Source organism: Ceratotherium simum, chromosome 38 (genome assembly GCF_057802395.1).
Source record: "Ceratotherium simum simum isolate JZ-2026a chromosome 38, ASM5780239v1, whole genome shotgun sequence".
Lineage (NCBI taxonomy): Eukaryota > Metazoa > Chordata > Mammalia > Perissodactyla > Rhinocerotidae > Ceratotherium > Ceratotherium simum.
In genome coordinates this window covers 22,192,919-22,215,091 of record NC_141937.1, presented here as the reverse complement: position 1 = coordinate 22,215,091, position 22,173 = coordinate 22,192,919, and the positions used below count along the sequence as shown (strand labels likewise).

Below are 22,173 nucleotides of genomic sequence, written 5' to 3'. Positions count from 1 at the left end.
CAGGTACAAGTTCTAAGTCTTTCTACCAACATTCCTCTTTTGGATCTTTGCTCAATAACACGTTTTCAGTGGGTTCCCTCTAAAATCATATCCAATTAGGTGCTGTCCACCAGCTCTTAAAGATAATTCTAAAATATTCTTGACTCCCAATAACACTAATAATTGTCACAATAAGTATTTTTTCAAGGTCCTTCCTAGTCAGCATCGTGGTCCTCATATTCATCCTTATTTAATGTTACTCTCTCCAAATGCAGTCACAAATCATCAGTTTTCCATTTTCCATTCCAGTGTCCATAAGAGATATTTAATTTCTATAAACACAACATCAAATTGGACAAACAAACAGCATGATGAAGCAAAACATGTTCACTGTGGATCAAAAAAATCCAGATTCAAATCCTGTTCAGCACTTGTTAGCTCAGAAACTTGGCAAGTTCCTTATATTTATTAAGCCTCTGTTTCCTCATGTAAGAAAGGGTTTTACCATTCACCTTACTAAGATTTTTGAGTACTAAATAAAGAAGCATTTGTAAGGATCCTAAAGCAGTATTTGGTCAAGGTAAATACTCAGTAATTAGCAGGTGTTGGTAAGCTTCTTCTTAATAGTATTATCAGGTTTAAAACAGGATGTGCAAATTTGTGAACAGTCAGGAACAGTTGGCAGAGGGCACTGGACATAAATGGAGCTAAAACTATAACGTTAAAAAGAATAGTCTTTGCATTTAAATCTTAAACTATTTCTGAGAAAGTAGCATAGTGGTAAGGCTTCCTGTTCTTTTGCTGATATACAAAAAGCACCAAAGTCCCCCTCTCCCATTATTTTTATTTTGACATTGACTATTCTGACCTGATGCTAGCAGACTTTGCTTTTAAGTCATTCCATCTTTGGTTCATATCATCCAGTCGATGCTGAAGCATAGTAACCTCTTCAGAATTTCCCAAAGCTTTTACCATTTTCTGCCGGTTTCCATCAATGCTTTTAAATATGTCATTGTGGGCATCAATTTCTGCCTGGATGTCCTAAAGAGAAAAAAGCAAAGAGATAATGCAAATGTTAGGTATTAGTGTCAACATCACTTGGGATTTCTATAAAGAGCTTTATTTTTTTATATTCCACAGAAAGAGTTTCTATTTTTTTTTTTTGCCCTGAGGAAGATTCGCCCTGAGCTAACATCCATTGCTAATCTTCCACTTTTTTTGCTTGAAGATTAGCCCTGAGCTAAGATCTGTGCCAATCTTCCTCTACTTTATATGTAGGTCGTCGCCTGCACAGCGGGGCTGATGAGTGGTGTAGGTCCATGCCCAGGATCCGAACCTGCAAACCCAGGCTGCCGAGGCAGAGCGTGCCGAACTTAACCACTAGGCCATGGGGCCAGCCCCCCGATGAGTTTCTTTTAAACAAATAGTTAATTTCACTTTAAATGATAACAAGTTCAAGTATTTCCAGTTCAAGTATTTCCACAATTCTTACATTGAAAATAATAGTCTTTAGGGGCCGGCCCTGTGGCAAAGCGGTTAAGTGCATGCGCTCCACTGCTGGCGGCCCAGGTTCAGATCTCGGGCGCGCACCAACACACCGCTTGTCAGGCCATGCTGTGGTGGCGTCTCATATAAAGTGGAGAAAGATGGGCACAGATGTTAGCCCAGGGCCAGTCTTCCTCAGCAAAAAGAGGAGGATTGGCATGGATGTTAGCTCAGGGCTGATCTTCCTCACCAAAAAAAAAAAAGAAAGAAAGAAATGATAGTCTTTAAATCTTCTATACATTGATTCCCTAGTTCTTTTTTTTTTTTTTTTAAAGATTTTATTTATTTTTTTTTATTTTTTCCCCCCAAAGCCCCAGTGGATAGTTGTATGTCGTAGCTGCACATCCCTCTAGTTGCTGTATGTGGGACTCGGCCTCAGGATGAACGGAGAAGCGGTGCCTCGATGCGCACCCGGGATCCGAACCCGGGTCACCAGCATCGCAGCGCGCGCACTTAACCACCAAGCCACAGGGCCGGCCCTGAGTCCCTAGTTCTTAAACATAGAATATTATAATCTAAATTTCATGTATCAGCTAGTTAGATATTAGTATTTCAGCCTCAATGAGCAATTTTTGAAATATTATACAACTGTTTCCAAATCATTGAACTTTTGCTTAATACTCAGATTCCTTCTCCCCTTTACACGTGGGCAAAACTTTCTTCAAAAGATGAAGTTTTACAGGGGTCACTAAGATAGTACATAATTTTAACTATCTTTTTACATTTAGACAAAAGTACTAATAGTTCATCCTTTCAATCTAATAAAATTTATTTCTAAAATTTTAAAACAACATTTTCATAAAAATTTTTCTCCTCATTAAGAAATAAAAACTAATGACAAAATATTTTCTCCTGTTAAATAGGAAAATATTATATTTTTATAAAGTAAATTCAAGTGTAGTTTAAGTAAAATAAGAATTATTATAAATTAATAATAAAAATTGGTTCAGACTTTAAGGAAGCATTTTAGTAATCTGTATCAAAAGCCTTAAAGCTGTTTAAATTTTCTATCCTAGAAGATTGATGTATAAACACATTCATCATACTGGTTTTAAAGTAAAAAAGTGGAAGCTATCATAATATATTAATGGTTATATAATATAAAGTTTAAAAATGGAGAATCTAAAACTATATATTATGATGATAATTTTAAAGTAGGTATTTAAATTAGCATACGTATTGGCATATCATTGCACACACATACACATTAAAAACCGGAAGGAATAAATCAAAATAGTGACAAGTCTTATATAAGAGGATTAAAGGTGATTTCTTCTTTATACTTCTCTGAGTTTCCAAGTTTCTACAAAAAACAGGGTTTAGATACATATAGCATATTTTAAATACAGAGTCTTATCAATTTTTTTAAAACTCTCCTATTATAAGATTGTCAACACAATTATCTATATTAATTTAGCAATCATCTTTTCCTCCTGAATAAAACAGAAGCAATCTAGTTGTAGCTAACTCTAGTGTGACAGCCACTGCCATCCAACAATGAGTGAATTGACAAACATGATAACAGACACCAGAGGGGGCCATGAAGGCGTGGAGTGAGTCTCCACGGCATTAATTGGTAATGAATATTAAGACAACTTACCACTGAAATTAAACATTTATACTTCAGGTAATGAATCTGAATTAGTAAAAGGAGAGCAAACTCTTCATCACCATAATTTTATTACCCTTCTCATCTTAAGTTTTCCTTTAGAAGGCTTCCTTAAGAAGCCTCACTCTTCTTAAGTTTATCCAATTCTAAATGAGCAAGATAAAAATTTAAATAGAAAGTCTTTAAATATGCAGAATGCTTTCATTCATTTAGAACTCACTCCAGGTAAGCAATGCATGAATTCCATCAGGACCAAGGCTTAGGGGCCAGCATCTAAGGGACTGTTCTTCAAGCATCACAGACCTACACTAACCAGAAGGATCCATGGAAGTGCCTTTTGCACCTCACTACTCCAATCAGCAGGGTAGGAAAGTTAAGGGGCAGAAGTGCTGTATTATAATTTTTGGGATTTGTCATGTCTAACGTGACACTAACAGAGTCAGATTTGAGAAGTGGGAGAGATGGACACAAAGTCTGACGGAGAGCTTCTGCAAGATTCATGCTTCAAATTTGCAAACCCATGGTCTCTGAGGTTATCTGACCCTAATGACAGAGCCAAATCAGGTCCACCTGCAAAGTGTGACCTGGGTACACACAGAATTAGCGTTAAACACTGAACAAAAACTCCAAGATTGTTGACTCTTCTGTATTTCACTAGCATCCCCATCCCAGAGCAGCGCAGAGGGGACACTGCCAGGGGAGCAGGGAACAGAGCCAGATACTGACTCGGGGTTCTCAGATTGGGCAACACTACGCATGGAAGATGGCAATCTCATTATAATCGTGGTTCGGGATACTTCAAGCAGAAATTCTCATTGAAAAAGAAAGAGGAAAGAAAAGTTCTGCTGAAACGTTCTTTGGTGTTATCCCCTGAACTTTATAGTCCTATACTTAAGGATGGAATTGTTCTATTGTTGTGTTCCGAAATGCATTTTAAGACATCTAAAGAGATATATTACAAGGTCAATGGTTTTTAGCTTATGCTGCATATATGTATGAGAGTTGTCTTTGTCCAGAAGCTCAACAACACGGTGAGCAAGGCATCTCTTCGCTCTCTATTGCCAAGGAGAATCTCGCCACAAATTTCCTGTATAGGTCCCTAAACGTTATTATCAGTGGACCACACCTAAAATCACAAGGCGACTTCAAACCACAACTTCCTGAAGTAGCCCGATCTGTTTGCTTCCTTTCATACTCAAGAAAAGTAGAAAAGTAGAAAGACAAAAGTGCATTAAGATGCATAAATAGTTTTCTAAGTTTCACAAGATCATTCTAGAACATCAGGAAATTTGGATACCAAGAGCATGAAGCAAATTTGGCTCCTCACATCAGATCAGGTGGTACCTTTTCCAACCCAGCCACGATAACGAATGGAATAAAACAGAACTGCATCACTGGCCCCATCAATGATTACAAGTATTTCTCTAAAGTTTTGGTTAAGAGTGCTACCAGTGATCATAAATTCATGTTGAAATGTAACTTTCAACATGTGGAAAACCCTCCCGCACATGAGCCTCATCAAAAATGAGAAAGAAATCATCCAGGAAATGATCAAAGAAAAGGAAATCAGCATACATTATCTTGTTTTATTTCGCATTTGGTGGCATATTTATTTGGGCAAATATATCAAGAGCTCCTAAAGACAGAAAATCATCTTAATATTTCTTCTGTCTCCTTCACAGTCTCTATTAGACAGAATGAGCTTAAAGTAAAATAGATCCAAACAGACAATAGACAGATAGATAGATAGACAGACAGATAGATGATAGATAGACAGATGGATAAATTCATGAATAAAAGTATAAATAAGTTTATCTTGATTGACTGGCATATTAGCCACTATAGTGTCAGGGAAAATCAGACAATTAAATAATTGGAAGGGAGTGTAGTAATCATTTTGTTTAATCTGTTCATTTAAAAAATTTAACATCGGGGGGCCGGCCCCATGGCATAGCAGCTAAGTGTGCGTGCTCCTCGGCTGGCGGCACAGGTTTGGATCCCAGGCGACCACCAACACACCACCTGTCAGGCCATTTTGTGGCGGCGTCCCATATAAAGTGGAGGAAGATCGGCACAGATGTTAGCTCAGGGCCAGTCTTCCTCAGCAAAAAGAAAAGGATTAGCATGGATGTTAGCTCAGGGCTGATCTTCCTCAGGGAAAAAAAAAAAAAATTAACATGGGGAACCTGAAATTTTTAGAAGCTTGCACTGCAAAGCCCTGCCTAACCCTTCATTGGAAATTTAGAATTACACGCAGTTAATGAATCGTGCTCCTTTGTAGATCACTGTGCAATGATGCACTAATTTTAAAATCAAGATGCCAGCATGGGAGGCTGTCACATCATGACCTTGATGTAGCATCAAATGCTAAGATAAATTAAAGTTCCATGAAAGAGGGTTTACCCTGACTGCACAGCTGGAAGACTTGCCCCACTAAGGCTTACCTCTGTCACCTGAAAGCCTTTCTGAACATTAAACAGCACAAAATAGTTATTGATAATTAGTTATGGGAATGTAATCCATCTAGAAGCACAAAGCAATGCTCTTCCAAGCATTTAACATAAGCCGGTCATGTGCACAGGGGGCCACAGCAAGATATTCAAGCAGCTGAACTAACATTTAAAAACAGAACAGAAGACTGGGGCTGGTCTGGTGGCATAGCGGTTAAGTGCACGCGCTCCACTTTCCCGGGCACAGACCCACGCACCGCTTGTCAAGTCATGCTGCGGCGGCAGCCCGCATAAAGTAGGGGAACGTGGGCATGGATGCTAGCCCAGGGCCAATCTTCCTCAGCAAAAAAGAGGAGGATTGGCAACAGATGTTAGCTCAGGGGAAATCTTCCTCAAAAACAAAAACAAAAACAAAAAAAAACAGAAGAAATATTTTAAGGATTCACTTGAAATGCTTGAAATGTACCTGAAAACAATGGAAGCATAATGTAGAAGGTTAAAAAAAAGCCAGGGGTTAGAATAAAAGGACTACATGGTTTTCTCTAAGGAAAACACCATCCAAAGTGTAAGATGCACTCTTTCATAAGAGCCTTCCAGAAGATTGCTACAAAAGCTCACAGAGGTTCCCTGACCAAGAGTTGGTCTCTTTGCACATAACACCCACTACCCAGGGCAAAATTAACTTCACAAATAAAGGAAAACACTTATTATTTTCTAAGATTTAATAATTGATATTTTCATGTTAATTTTGCCCTTAACTGGACATTTATTTAATGATATAACCCAGAGAAATACTACATGCAAATACTTTATAATGTATATCACGTACATTTATTTCTTTATCATGCTCTATAATCAAGTAGTGACTATAACTACATAAGCAAAAATGTTTCTTTAGATTATATTGACCAGAACTGTTTGAATCCTCTGATAGGACACAGATATTTATTTTATTTTTTATTTTTTTTTATTATTATTATTATTTTTGTGTGTGTGTGTGTGTGTGAGGAAGATCAGCCCTGAGCTAACATCCATGCTAATCCTCCTCTTTTTGCTGAGGAAGACTGGCTTGGGCTAACATCTATTGCCAATCCTCCTCCTATTTTTCCCTAAAGCCCCAGCAGATAGTTGTATGTCATAGTTGCACATCCTTCTAGTTGCTGTATGTGGGACGTGGCCTCAACATGGCCGGACAAGCGGTGCGTCAGTGCGCGCCCGGGATCCGAACCCGGGCCGCCAGTAGCGGAGCACGCGCACTTAACCGCTAAGCCACGGGGCCGGCCCAGGACACAGAGATTTAGACTAGGACCCCGAAGAAGTCTCCAGCAACTGAATTGGTGCTGGAATAGACTCATCCTCTGGGGGCCTTGTTGAGAGAATTTTTGTTTAGTTTTGCCTGGCATATTTACCTAACCCCACATGGCCACAGCAGTGTTTTCACTGAAGGAGGCCTGACCCCTTTCCTGAAGGCGAAGGAATGAGGTTAGCGACAGCTTCCCAACCATGTCCCAGGGCTCAGGCTAAGTCAATAAAGTTAACCATCAGGGGAAAAGAAACCCACCGTTCCTTTCAAAAGTCAAACCGAATTCTGAGACAATTCAGGAGTGATTATCAGGAGCTCAGTAGGATCACTACCAGAGCTTTAAGTTTTGAAAATGAGGGATCATAACTTAAAAAAAAAAATAGATGTCACCTAAAAAATAATACAACCACTAAGTAACATCATCAAAGGTCGTTATGTGATATGTAAATATGCTTTGAGACAGTTTGTGAGCTTCTGGGATAGTAATTGCAATTAATTATTCAATTAATTATTCCACTTAATTCTTTGATTTAATAAGTTATTCAATTAATTATATATAAACTACATCTTCTGTCAACAACTAATTTCACAGATTTTAATCACTGTTTTAATAATTATGGAATCACATTTTGACAGACAATAGAAAGTGGTATTGCCTGGTCTACAGCAGCATTTATAAAAAAAGAAATCAATGCCAATAATGTTCTTTTCCCATTATCTGTGATTGTAAACATGTGTTAGACAAAGTGTAGAAGAAAAGTTAAATTACTAAGTGGAACAAGTTCACAATTACCTGCATTTGCAAGATAATTTGAACAAGCCAACTTGCAATGATAAAGAATCAATAAACAAACTACATTTTAAATTCCAACATAGCAAACACTGCTATTAATAAAAATACCTTTCACAACAAAATAAGTTCCAAATCCTTGACTCTATACCAATTGTTACTAAAACAACAAAATCCTGGTGAATTAAAATATGATGGCTTGCCTTCTGAGGAGCACTTTAAAGATTTTATTTATTCATTTTTCTCCCCCCAAAGCCCCAGTAGACAGTTGTATGTCATAGGTTCACATCCCTCCAGCTGCTGTACGTGGGACTCGGCCCCGCGTTGGACGGAGAAGTGGTGCCTTGGGGCGTGCCCGGGATCCGAACCCGGGCCGCCAGCATCAGAGCACACGCCCTTAACCGCCAAGCCACGGAGCCGGCCCGAGGAGCACTTTATAGAAGGAGGTTTGATCTGCATATGAACAAAAGTTTCTTCAGAGCAGTTATTAAATGTTTCATGTGGCCAAACTATTGCCCCACCTTAATTCCCCAAATCAGATGGTACAATTGAAATTGAACAGGTTTGAAAACCCAGTCAAGGATTATTGTATTTTAAATGTTTAAAACTAGAATCCTGGGGCACCCAATTCCTGAACTCCTGACCTGTGTAAAAGCTGTTTCTATTGCCCAGAAAAACTCTCAATTTCTTCCCCCAACATACACCCACCTACACACCTACACACATGCACACACACAAGTACACAATCTCAGGTCTTTCCTTCATCTGAAACTCATCTTCTAAGTCCCAGCTTAAATGTAATTTCTCCAGGAAAGACTTCCCTGCACCCAGACTGGGTTAGGGCTGCCTGTTACCTTACAGCTCCCTCTACTTTTGCTAAATCACAAACTTGTAATGAAAAATTTCCTTGTGTAAGGTCTGGATCCTCCCACTGGGCTGTAAATTCAAAGATGAGAGGTCTACCCTGTTCTCCACTCCATCCCTGAACTCAGCCCAATGCCTGGTACATACTATGCACTTCATAAATATTTACCAAATATTGAATAAATGAGTAGACCTTGAAATTGGAAGTTTACTGTGTCTTCCAGGACACATGTGTTTTAAAATTAGGTACTGCAAATTGAGCAGTAAAATATAGCTTCAAATTATAATTTTAAAAATTAGTCATCCTAAAAGAGGTAAACGCCACAAAGAAAATCGAGCATTGAGCGGTTTCTCTCTGTATTGTCAACTATGGGAAGCATCTTTCCCAAAGGATTCACCAAGAGAACGGTACTCCTCAGACACACATACACATAATATCCACACACACACCCTTAGAGAACTACCATTATCATGAATCATCTAGAAACAGAACTACATAAATTAATAAAAGGCAACCGTCACTCAAAATGTCACTGAGCTATAACTGTCCATTACTCTATCCTCTGTGACTACTAAATAAATGAAACAGTACACAATGCAAATGGCTCAAGTATGACAGTATCTTAACAGCCACTCTGAAGCCATCAGATAATTCCTTTACGAAGTACTTTCAAGGAGAAAATTAATTCATTACAGTCAGGGTGGCAATAAAACCAACTCATAGGCTGGATTTCAGAGAGGTGTCTCGGTGGACCAGCTTTCTGTGTCAGGTCAACTGGGAGTTTGAACTCTCAGGATAGTCACCCTGGGCACACCGTCACAAGCTCACCCCTCATCACCCTGGTTAGATGATTAGGACCTGCTTACTGGCAGGCACATCTTGCCACGAGGTCATCCTCCCCCGACGAGAAGTCCCAGTCTCAACTTCCTCTTTGGGACCACTCTGGGGGACACATGGTTCCCGCCAATTGGGGTTTCCTGATCCTGGGTGAGCTGTCACCTTGAGGGAACAGTAGACAGTGCTTCCTGCCTCCTGGATCCCCAGGGACTCCCAACATTGCCTTTTCTGGCTCGAGGAGATTAGGAATGAGTGCCAAGAGCAACTGCCATCTTGCCTATGCTGGAAAAGCCCAATCCTGGCATCACACATTTTGGGACTAGACAACCAAATTACAGATCTCAATCATGGCCATTCATATACAAACAGATACCCAATATAAATCACAAAAGCACTGGATTTCTCTAACATTCAAAAATATCAACCAGAATACCCCGTTCCAATTGACCTCAGGAACAAACTGCTGTCTTGAAGTTGGCTGAAGGTCTGCAGCCATCTGGGCATTTCAGTCACCTGACCAGTCTACAGTTTTTCAGATTAACCATCAGTGGAAGACCCACCACTCTCCCAACTTTAGACCTTAGTTTTCTTAAAGCCTGAAATGGCTTCAGGAACACAGCAAAATTGCCTTTTGGCTGTGATAACCTAAACATTAGACTGAACAATTACAACTACTGATATGAAGAGAAAAGCGTCACATCACGGGTTAGTATTCTCTCTAGAAGCAGCTCACTGATACTGAGGAAGAGACAGGACGAAGGGAACTGAGAGTAAAGGGACTGTGGAAAGACTGTGAGGCAGCTTCTGAAGGCATCATGTGGCTTCTGCATCACAGGAGCAGGCCTGGGTCTAAAAGTGGTATTATCACTTTCAGAGTTGGGGGAAGGTAGGGAGTTGTATTCAAGAGGTGTGAGGTGGTGGTCTCTTTCCATAATACCAGTTTTCCTGGCAATGAGTCAACGGCTAAATATATGAGACAGCTTGTGTGAACATACACAAAGGATTTTTTTTAATACTTGAGTTGGAGAAAAATACACTTGTGTATGACAACTTCCTATGAACGAAATATGGCAAAGAGTAACTTTCATGTAGATTTTTATAAAGGCATCTAACACAAAAATAAATATATATGGAGAACTTCAGGCTATGAACGGCTGCAGGATAGTTTCTTTGAATTTGCCCTCTGTCTCAAAAAATTAAAAAAAAATTCCAAATCAAGCCTTTGACAGGAATAAGCCAGTAGACTTTTTTGACTGTCAATTCAACTACTAAAATAAGAAATAGGCAGATACTAAGGTTTGGGAGTTTACAGAGGAAACGTACGAATATGATCAGAACTTGTAACTTGGTCAATAAAACAGCCAGAAAACTGAGGCAGGTTACTAACCTCTGGGACCTGACTAGGCTTTTAAGATTAATAGCAGCAATTACAATACAAAAGTCCAGCTATTGCCCACAATTACCGCCCCTCAGAGGATCTAAGGAATGAATTATTCATGTAACATATGCCCTATACCTTTTGAGGAAGAAACAGACAAATCTATACAAACCAAGCTAACAGACCTCTTTATGGTCCTAAAGTTTGTCACCTGCTGTTACCAGCTGCCATAAAGAAGATATGCTCTCCCTCCTCCGCCCCTTTTAAATGGTGAGCAAGTTGATTGAGAAGCATCCGTTACTCTCAGGAATTTAGATGCTTAACAACATATTAAAGCGAGAGGTCAAAGTGCGCCCTGAGTTACAATCCTTCTACTGCACGTGGGGTGCGGGAGAGATGAAGGAGGGGGGCGCATACAACAAGAAGCTAAGTTCTTTCTCCAGACTCTTCTCACTACACTGTTTCTATCATTAGGAGGCAAGCAATGCCTGCGATTGTTTTGGAAAAGCTTTTAAACTTCCAATGACATGGTTTTACGCCTTTTTCCTCTGGCAATAGTAGTTTTGTAAGAAACAGTCCATTATTCCTTTAATGACTCAATACAGTCTTGGCTTATATCCGTACTTGTAATGAATCATAGGGTGTTCATGGTGAAAGCCATCAGGCACATCTTTAATAACTGATAAGTAACTGATTTATGCACATAGTGAGAGTCCTTCACCTCTTTCTTTTTCTGTAAAGAGTGGAAGTTGAAAGAAGATAGATGTTTGGCATCCAAAGGCTAAGGAAGGCAGGAGCCCGTGAGCGGCACATCGAGGTTTTCTGTTTTGTTTAACTATAAATGTAAGGTAGCATTTGGCAGGCTAGAGACTCAGTTCTACAGTGTGCCAAGAACTTTCCTATGGAAAAAAGAAGTAAATGCAAAATTAACGATCCCAGCATTAAAGCTCTACAGACCATGCAAGCACTCCACATTTAAATCAGACACACTCAGAAATAAAAAGGAAAGGTTTAAGATCAGAGGTGCTATCGCCACTGTGAGGCATCTTCTGCCGCCTCTCAGAACTGAGTCTTCAGAAAGGAGGGTGGAAAAGGCAGCACTTGGCCACTGCAGGGAGATAAACCTGAGTGGTATGGAAAACAGAACTCGTGCCTGATGAAGTCAGACTTTGGCAGGAAAACCCGGTCTTGTTGGTGTTTTGTTTTGTTTTGTTTTTTTCCAAAATAACTCTCAGTTAAATTACCAGCCAACTTGAGTACAAAGGAGCTCTTCTGATGTGGAATTCTAAAACTGACGGGCATCATGAGAAGCCCTCCTGGCCAAAGGAAAGAATTGCCAATTTGCTCTTTAGTTGAAAAAAAAAAAATTTTTTTTAAAGGATATCAAATCAAATACGCCTTAGAAATTTATACTAAATAGTCAAAGACTCAATAGAATATCTGTCATCTAAATGCAGAGTTGAAAAACAGACAAGAAAAGGAAGAAGGCAAAAAAGAACATTCGTGAAGTCCACTTTCTGCATACCTTTTCAAATTTTGTCAGCAATTCCCGTAAGCTGAAGTTCAGACCAATCATCGTCCAGTAGCCCTTGAAGCCTACATCTTTCCGGCAAACTTCCTTCAGACAGCAGCGTTTAACTTCTAGAAACCGTATCTTTTCTGGCTATACTTTAAAATCCTTTGTAAAATCCTTTACAAGCCTTGCCCTTGAGCTATGGTCCATGATCAACAGCAGCAGCTCGCGCTGGGACATTTTAGCCACCCCACCGTGGGTCCGGTTTTTCACGGACTTCGGAGTTCGCGCGGAAAAGACCTGCTTCTGTAATTTCTGGAAGCTGCGATCCACGAGGCTGGCATGGTCTCCTTTTTCGCCGGGAAGCACGGGATCCCCTTCTGCTCACCTCACTAATGACCTGCAGCCCACAACTGTTCTCTCCTGGGCCCCAAGCTTAGAGTTTGGTCTCAATTACACACAGCCAAAAGAAGCTATATCCTGGAAACTTGCGTGAGAGAAGGCAAAAAAAAAAAAAAGAAAGAAAGAAAGAAAGAGCCAAGTATTACCAACTTCCTCCATTCAGGGTGGTTTCAGAAAGAAAAAGGAAAAAAATCCTGAGTAAAGAGCCAGTATTCAAAGAGCATGACTTATGCAGAGTGGGAACAGCAAGGAGTGCACTCTTCTCTGAAGAAACACCCAAATGGGGCATGAGGCCACCAGTTTGCACTCTCCCAGACACCGGCAGCCTGCATTGCTATGGTAACCACCAAACTAGTTTCAGTCCATTTCCCTGGGTCAGGCTACGCCTTAGGGATGCTGTCAGTGCCACAGAACTAAGTTATTTAAAAAGTTGTCCTATCTGTCCGAAGAAAAGTCAGAGCAGCAGATCTCACGCCCCCCCCACCATTTGCAGAGTCAGCTTCGGCAGCTCCTCTCGCTGATCTGACAGTTGTGTGGTAATCCACTTTTCTTTCCAGCCGTTGTCTATTATTTTAATCAGCATCCTCCCTTCCACCACGCCTCACACAGTTTGAAGTGCAGTTCTCTCCCACTTCCTGGAGGCCTCCCCGCCCCACACAGCAGCACAGAATCTCTCCAATTGTCTGGATCCTCAAGGGATCACAGGATCCATACTCCAATTCGGAGCCCCCCCATGAGAATAAAAAGGGCAAGTGTACAAGACAATACAAATCCCCAAACAAAATATGTGTGATCAATTGCATTATTTCTAAAAAGGGTTTGACAGTAAAATGATGGGAAAATACTTTTAAAGGAAAGTTCTTTGATCTCACCGATGCCTCTAAAAGTCACTCAGTAAATTTGGGGGAATTTAATTGTTTCTGAAATAAAACTTAATAAGTGAAACTACTCAAAATGTGAGTAAAGACCAGTCACTTTTAAAAGCGTCTTCAGTTTTGATGTTAAATTATTACTGGCACTCAGAGAAACATTATCTTCTACAAAGTTTTAGGTGTAATTGCTTTAAAAGAAAAAGTTCAATCTAAACGATATATTCTCTGCACTGCTGTTATGGACATCGTTCCAAGGCTAAAATGTGATTTTGCTTTTGCATTACATAGCTGTTTAGTAAACCAATGAAAGTATTACAGATATGTCCATGTGAAACATATTTCTCTAGTTGTGTGCAGAATTTCATCTTTATAAATATATAATGTTATTAAAGGTGACACTATCTCGCATGGGATGATGTTAATCCTAATATAACTACTAAGTTTGCTTTTTGCATCAGGGCATAGAGCAAAGGGGGAAAATACCTGAAATTAGAATATGTACCTCCCAAAAGGCTATTTGAATTACTTAAATATCAAAATTGTTAGCACTCATTTAATCATATGGAGAAAGAGATTCCATTAACAACAGAAAAAACCAAAATCCTATCAGGAAAGAGTATACAATGTGGTTATTTTTTTGGCATGGGGAGGGGATTTGCAAACCATTTTTTTCCCATTCCATTCCCAACTTATTTTCATATCAGTATTTAAATAGCATGTGTTTTACATATGTGGGTCTATACAGAATTTAACAAGCTTTTAAAATATTTTCATCGTTTATTCATAAAAACCAACATGTCCCCGGGGGCAAAGTGGCTTTATGAGATTTCTAGCAGAATGGGTTTCACCTCAAAGTGCCCAATTCAGATTTATACAGACACTATTAATTTCAAAAACTAATGATTATCCAGAAATTTGTAAGTAAAAGTAATCAGTGCAGTTTGGATCAAAAAAGAAAGCATTGGCATCAGCATGAAGACCAAACATCAGAAATGGAGCAAAGAAACATACAGAAACTGACCATGCTGATCCTGTTCTGTAAGGGCTCTGGGGCCACATGCTGAGATCTTTCAGCAGCAACAAATAAACTTTTAACATAAATACAAGACAAAAGGAACCACCAGCACCACCACCACCACCAGCACCACCACCACCAAAAATAAATAAATAAATAAAGGAGAGAGAGAAAAAGAACACTCTTTTCTCAGCTGGGCAAACTTCCAAGTACCACCCAGGGCGCTGGATGACTGTGATCAGAGACATGTGCAAACATGCAAATCCCCCATGCACATATCAGAAGAACGAATTAAATAAAAACTCTGTGGAACAACAGAGAATACCGTGGTCTTTTTCTAAAGTAGAGTCTTATGTTTAAACGGTTCTTATATCAAGACAAGAACAGTATGTTACTCTTAGAGCTCCAAATATCTTGTATCCTTAGACAAGGCTAATCGTTATGAGGGAAAAGCAGCAGCATCCTCACATTCGTGAAGCTTTCCCAAAGCAAGGGAAGCTTGATCAGCACGTTAGGTCCCTGTGCCCTAGAAGTGACAAAGACTGGATAAGGAAAGAGAGGAAGAGTATGTTCCTACACAGAACTCTAGAATGGAGTGACCAGAAGTCAGAGCCTCTGTACCCTGCCATTCCTGAAAATTCCTGATACCCATTCTCAGAAGTGACATCCTCGGCTTGGGCAGAAAAGAAAATGCTTAAATAAAGCTCCCTTACTTACAGTTATACAATATTAAAAACTAAGATATTGATGAATCTAGCTATGATGACACTCTCATCAGGAGAAAAAGGGAAATAATGGATCCATATGGACTCACTCACAAAATTTTTTTATCTATCACCTAATTTTAATAACAGGGTAACTGTACTCTCACTAAAATACTGGAAAGCAACCAAAAATATCATTTTTAAAGGATCAAAGACAAATAAATTATTTATACAAAATTCCAAAGATATCTTATAAAATTCAAATAGCTAAATATTTAATATACTATTCAAAAGTGCTGTGCTCCTTGATGACTAAGCGACACATGAGAAGTGAGACTTGTGAGATGTAAATATGAATTTCTTTTGTAACAGTGAGCACATTTAGTTTGCATTTGTGTTTGATAGCTATAAATAAGAACACTTTCTCAGTTTAAACTCTGTATACAAAATACCATCTTGGTAATATACATTACATCTCCATAGCCATTTCTTTTTTTACCAAGCACATCTTTGATACATTATCTCCTCTAATCCTGTAATCATTAAAACAAAAAATAGAGGCCTCCAGTGAAAGCAATACACCGCCAGAGAGACTTAATAAACTGGATGATGAAATCTGAAGTAGTTGACATTTGCCAGTCTAAACTAGCATGCAAATAAACTGTGCACTAATCCTCAAGAGGTGGAATAAACATAATACCACCAATCCCTGCAACAGATCAACACTGAATATCCTACAATTCTCTAGCGAAATGATCCATGTCTCACACATAGACACACAGTTCCACGAGAAAGTGAAGGTGAACAGAACCACAGAGCAGCACAAGAAAACTCAACAACGGAATCAATAAAATCTAAATCTAAATCTTCATAAAAACCACATTCCATTGCCAAAATGAAGGGAGCTAAATGTATATATGGCTTTGGCAAAAAACTTGCAGAGGTTAGGCTAATTAAAAAATTTTCTATGCTTAAAAACTATATTTCATTTAATTTGTTAAAAGATGACTTATTTAGCAATTTCATCAAGGCAATAAGACATTCCTTAGGGTTCAGTCAAATATAAAATGAAAGGAGCAGTCTAAATGCTTTGCTTAAAAACAATTTATATCTTACCCATAGAGTGGGTCTTAAAGTACCCCTACCTTCCCACTAAACACAAAGTTAAAATTTTTAAAAACTATAAAGATAAAGGATGTTTCCTATGCAAAACCTAACAGGTTTCTCTTTATGTTGGTCAATATAAAGAACAAAAAGAAAAGGAGAAAAAGAGTTTCTTGGGAGGCTCTAAAGTGAAGCATATGGAGGTCAATAGGTGATCACAAATCAGTACATCATGGCTTTATTCAAAACGAAGAGCTTCAGGCATGGGTAGAAAAAAATGTACTTGTGAGAAACTCATTCGGACTTAAGGAAAGATCTAGATTATAATGCCCTTGAAAGGTATATATACAATTCTCCTTTTCATAACCCTTCTAACTCAGGGTTTACAATTTGAAAATAAAATAGCTTCAAGACCCTAAATCATGATCTGAGATTTCAATTCATTGTCTACTGCCTCTGTAGTTCTACTGGGGGAGACTACTCAATACGTTACAGCCTTCTAGTTAACATCAGCCAGCAACCAAGTCTGTCAGCTGGTAGCTATTTAAAGTAATATACAGCCCTAAAGGGCAGAGGTTCAATCTAAAATGGAGGCCTGAGCCCCCTGATGAAAGCAAGGCGGAACTCTCCTTTTATCCCAGGAAGTTCAGGCAATATGCCTTATACACCAAAAAATTATTTTTAATGTTCATCTCTTCAATAATGTCATCTATTTTGATCATTACACAGGTGGCAGTTGGGAAATAAAAATTATAATTCATAAGAAAAAGATTCAATACTTTATATACTTCCAAAACCTACAGTCAGAAGATTCTACTAGACATTTTAAAAGGCACAAAGAGGTTTTTCTTCTTAAGGGGAGTGGGTGGATGGGGTAGGGGTTGAGGAAGAGAAATGCCAGCTGATCTGCCTCTGAATTAGCCATCCAGGTGCAGAGGTCAGCCTTCAGCAACCTTCTAAATATTTAATGATTCAGAAAGCACTTTATTAGGTGACTAGAAATAATGCCAAGACAAGTTAATGTTTCAAAACCATATCCTTCCTAAAAAATATGCAGCATCAGTCAAGAGAGAAACCATCTCGGGCGGCCAAGCCTCACCATTCCAGATGTCTACTGACAGCCACAAGCCTGTGGGGTATGCAACCAAACTACACAGGCTTTCGAGAAGGTTCTTAAAGATTGCTAAAAGTTTTGTAAAGGCTTTTCCAACTTTCCTCAGCTATCCAGATACAGAAAATTAAAGCCAAAATTAAAATACAAATCTTAATAATAATAACGAACATGTCAAAATAAATCAAAATTGAAGTTTCTGTTTTCACTCACAAGTAAAAAATTGGTACTCTTCCCAGGAGGGCATTGTTCCTATAATCTGGATACGTATTTAAGGAACTGGGTATTGGGGGGAACCCAGAGAAAGTTCAGACTAACCCAGTGAGATCAGCTATGCTTCTGTGTTTAGTACTAAAGACGACGGGCATTTCTGATGATTGCAGGCCAATTCACTCAGAGCTGAGTTACTGCTTCATCTCTGATCCACACTCCTGCCATCTGTCTGCTTAGCATCCCAGTTGAAATTCTCTGCAAAATCACACTCCAAACCTTCTTTAACACCTTAATCATGATTCGCCTCCTCTAATCTCACCAAGGACCAGTTAATACATTTGTCACATGAACCACTTATACTTGCAAATATGGATCCCCCCAAAGTCATAGACCATTATCACCCTTTTTTTCCCTGAGTATCTTTAGTTATATTCACTTTCTGTACCTTTCTCTCACTTCCCTCATATGTTGGTTCTGGGCAATGAGTTCTGTGTTATGACTTTGTTTCTTCCCCAAAAGTTTCCAATAAAGTACTCTACAGACAGTGAACCCAGACAATGTATTATGCAGCTCATAATAAAATCAGTAGGCTGATTACAGGATGAAGAACTCCTATGTTTGGAAGAATTAAGAATTCTAAGAATTAAGAATAAGAACTATGTAATTATAAACCATTACATTTCCTGGAGATTATTAGAAGCAGCAGAGTTGACTTTTAAAAATCTGCCAAATTGGGGGGTGGGGGATAATTTAGCAATATGCATCAAACATTAAAATGCATATAACCTTTGAATAAGAAATTCTATTTCTAGGAATTTAATTTGCAAATATATCTATAGACATATGTACAAGGATGCTCAGTAAGTCCTGTTTGACATAGCAAAAACAATCTAACTGTCCATCAATAGCTAACTGTGTAAATCAATTGTGGCGGATTCCCACAATGGAATGTTGTGCAGCTATGAAAAACAGATGGTTTCTATGTGCTAATAAGAAATAATCTATAATATATGTGCATGTATATAGAAAATGTATGTACATGCAAAAAAAGGGGAGATTGAAATAGTTACATATAGATACAATATATGGACTACAGATAATATTTCTGGAAAGATATATAAGAAGATAGCAATGATGGTTACCTCCGAGGGAGACTGGAGATCTGAGTGTTTAGGATGGGACACTTTAAGTATTTTATACTGTGTGAAAATTTTACCACAAGCACATGGTACTTTATCCACATTAAATTAAATGAATAAAAGATGGAAAATTCCCAAGTAAAGTACATTTATCTTTCTAGGTAGATATCTATTCAAAAAAATAGTGGCATCATTAGATTTGAAGGTAAATTCCACCAGAGACAATCATTTTTGTCTCTGAAAGTTTCAATAGTTGTGAGGTGCCAGATGGTCTGACATTCTAGCAAATCAGCCCTCAATAGAAACAAGGCTTCAGCAGCAGTGGGCTGGTCAATGGTAAACTTTTCTAAAAGAAAGGGAGACAAAGCCTTTTTGTTCTCATAAGTTACTGTATAACTAGTAACACCAGCTTTCTTAAATAATAACATTGTGTCTAAATAGGCATTATATAATCCAAGCTATTCTCTTTCCAAGGAAACCAGTACTCCTATTGTCATCTCATAGCGTGATATTCTGTGGTATAACATTTTTTGGAATGTTTATAAAATCAGTTGATATATACTCAAAAAAGAATATGTATCCTGATTTGTTCAAGGCAATTGAAGCATTGCTTCATCTTTCAAGTTGGGCTAAGTGATCCAACCTAGGATGCTGGCAGAGTGAGAGTGCCAGGGTTTACCAATGGCTAAAGAGATGCTATAAGACAAATGGCAATTTTGTTCATGGATCTAAACCATAGTAGTGAGAAAGAAAATACCATGGATCCTGCCCTGCTTGTCATGCCTGCAGAAGGGATGCTCTTTGTGCTACGAAGGTTACTCTAACAAAATACTGAAGGACGTGTACCACACTATAGATTCAACCATCAGCCACGAAGATCAGACACGTTCTTCTTGAGGGCTATATCAAATGGGAGCAGGAGGTTTAGAATCTCTAGCTCCACATTAAATATTGTCAAACCAAGGAATTTAAAGCACAATTTAAATCTAGAATTTCATCTGGCAGGTGTTCTAACTTTAAAATAAAAATATGGGATGATTGTAGTGATAGAGCCTTTAAAAGCACAACACTGAATCTAGTATTTGCATATAAATCTATATATGCAGTGAATCTATATATGCATATGAAATGAGTACTGGCATCAAAACCATAACCTTGGGAGGCTAAATAAATACCCAAGTGATGCACAAAACCTTTTTGGAACATCACTTCAGAGATGCGTTTATAATTAATGAGAGATCCATAAAATAAAATTGATCTCATTTTTTCAATTATACTGCCACCTTTACCAAAGTTATAACTGCCATCTTGATCACAAAACTTAACTGAATGACTGTGGGTAATGTGCACACTCATATACTCATAAGTCTAAGATCTATCATTAATTAGTAGATTCAAAGCACAATGCACATTATTAAGCATGTTACAAAGACTACATAATATTGAAAAATATGCAACTAATTTAGAAAACTTAAATGCAATCTAAACGTTCCTACAAAATACTTTCAGAAATAATGATATTCTTTGACCCATCCCACCCCATCTTTAGTCCCACTCTCAGAGCCACTGGCTGTTCCTTTTTAGCTGAGGCATATTTTTTCTTAATGCCTCAATTATCTTACAGCCAACACTACACACTCTTACAGAAAAGATTATAGCTCAGAATGACAAGAACTTAAATCATTAGACTATAACTTTCTCATTACAAATTATAAATCAGACCATACTACTACTATGACAATCTGAAAAACAATAGAGAACCTTTTCAATAATATGATAAAGTAATAATTGGTGTTATATATGAATGGGATTACTTATTTGTATTATAACATCCCAGCGCTATTAATCTCTATCTTTCATGGGATAAACAAGAAAGAACAATGTTCTTAGAGTCAACAGACCTAGGTTGTGATTGCATCTGTAACACTTATCTAGCCGCTTGACCCAGAAAAAGATACTTGAACCCTTGTCTGGAATTTGATTTTTCTTTGTAAAATGATCCTCTGACAATTCAGCAAACACTCAAGCACTCGTTAAAGGAGACATTCACTAGTACTGTATTATTGATCAGTCATTAGTTTCAACAAAAATCCCCTGATAGGTGGATAATTTTAGTTGTAGCACAATTAAGACTTTCATACAACTCTATGCAATACCAGGAGTGCCTGCATTTGGTTTTCTAGGAGTGACAGTGAGGGTTCTACTAAGTTTTCATACATTTTCAAAAAATTAATAAAGACTCTGAAAAGTATATTATTACAATAGATTATTTCGAGAAGACTGTGTATGTTTTTTCTTAATATTTCTGTATATTTTCATTCAAAATGTTCATTTAAGTGTTAACATTGACTAGTATTAGCAACAAAGTTTTAAAAACAAATATAAATAAAAGTTCATCACTGATCACTAATTATTAAAAAGCAATATTAGGGGCCGGCCCAGTGGCATAGTCGTTAAGTTTGCACACTCTGCTTCGGCGGCCTGGGGTTTGTGGGTTCGGATCCCGGGCGCGGACCTATGCATTGCTTATCAAGCCATGCTGTGGCAGGAGTCCCATGTATAAAATAGAGGAAGATGGGCACAGATGCTAGCTCAGGGCCAGTCTTCCTCAGCAAACAGAGGAGGATTGGCAACAGATGTTAGTTCAGGGCTAATCTTCCTCAGCAAAAAAAAAAAAAAAAAAAAAAGCAATATTAAATAATAAAATATTATCATATTAGTGAAGCAGTTCCTGAAATACCCAAACTCTTTCTATTGTTCACTGATGTATCCTCAGAGAGTACAACAGTCCCTGACACATAGTAGACAACTAAAAGATAGTTACCGAATTCCTGAATCAACGTTGTACACACTATCTCTACGTAAGCTCATAAAACGTTGAAACTTCACACAACTTGGAATCACCAATGAATACATCTAAATTACCAACTCTTTAAATATCAAAATCTCCTAATATTTGTTGATACTCTCTAGTTTCAATTCTCTTACTCACATCCTAGCAGGATTATTTCAAGCCATCTTCTTGATTTCTACCTCTCTCTACCCTCAAATTGTCTCCTAAATCCTATTAACATGACAAACCAAACTGAATTCTCTTTTAAAACTACTTTATTCATAAAGTTCCTTATTTTATCTCACTCTCTATTTCCTCATCTTTAAAACTAGTATAATAATAGAAAATTTCAAATGTAAATGAACCATGACTTTTTTAGAACACTTATACAATAACATATCTGGCCAGCTGGTTTGGTCCATACAAAGCACTTAATAATAATAAACAAGTTCATTCCCTGCTTACAGCTTTAAAATTCAAAAGTTCTCAATACTATCATATCAGCTCCTCT

The 22,173-nt window shown here is 38.1% G+C and overlaps 1 protein-coding gene across 7 annotated transcripts in view; it reads right to left on the bottom strand.

The window, feature by feature from the left end:
- UTRN (utrophin) overlaps positions 1-22,173 on the bottom strand; it is a 504,353-nt gene that overhangs the window by 159,951 nt on the left and 322,229 nt on the right. For all 7 annotated transcript variants that reach the window (XM_087425184.1, XM_087425188.1, XM_087425183.1 and 4 more), the window contains one exon: positions 848-1,020. In XM_087425184.1, coding sequence (XP_087281310.1) covers positions 848-1,020 — 173 coding nt within the window. The remainder of the gene's footprint in view (positions 1-847; positions 1,021-22,173) is intronic.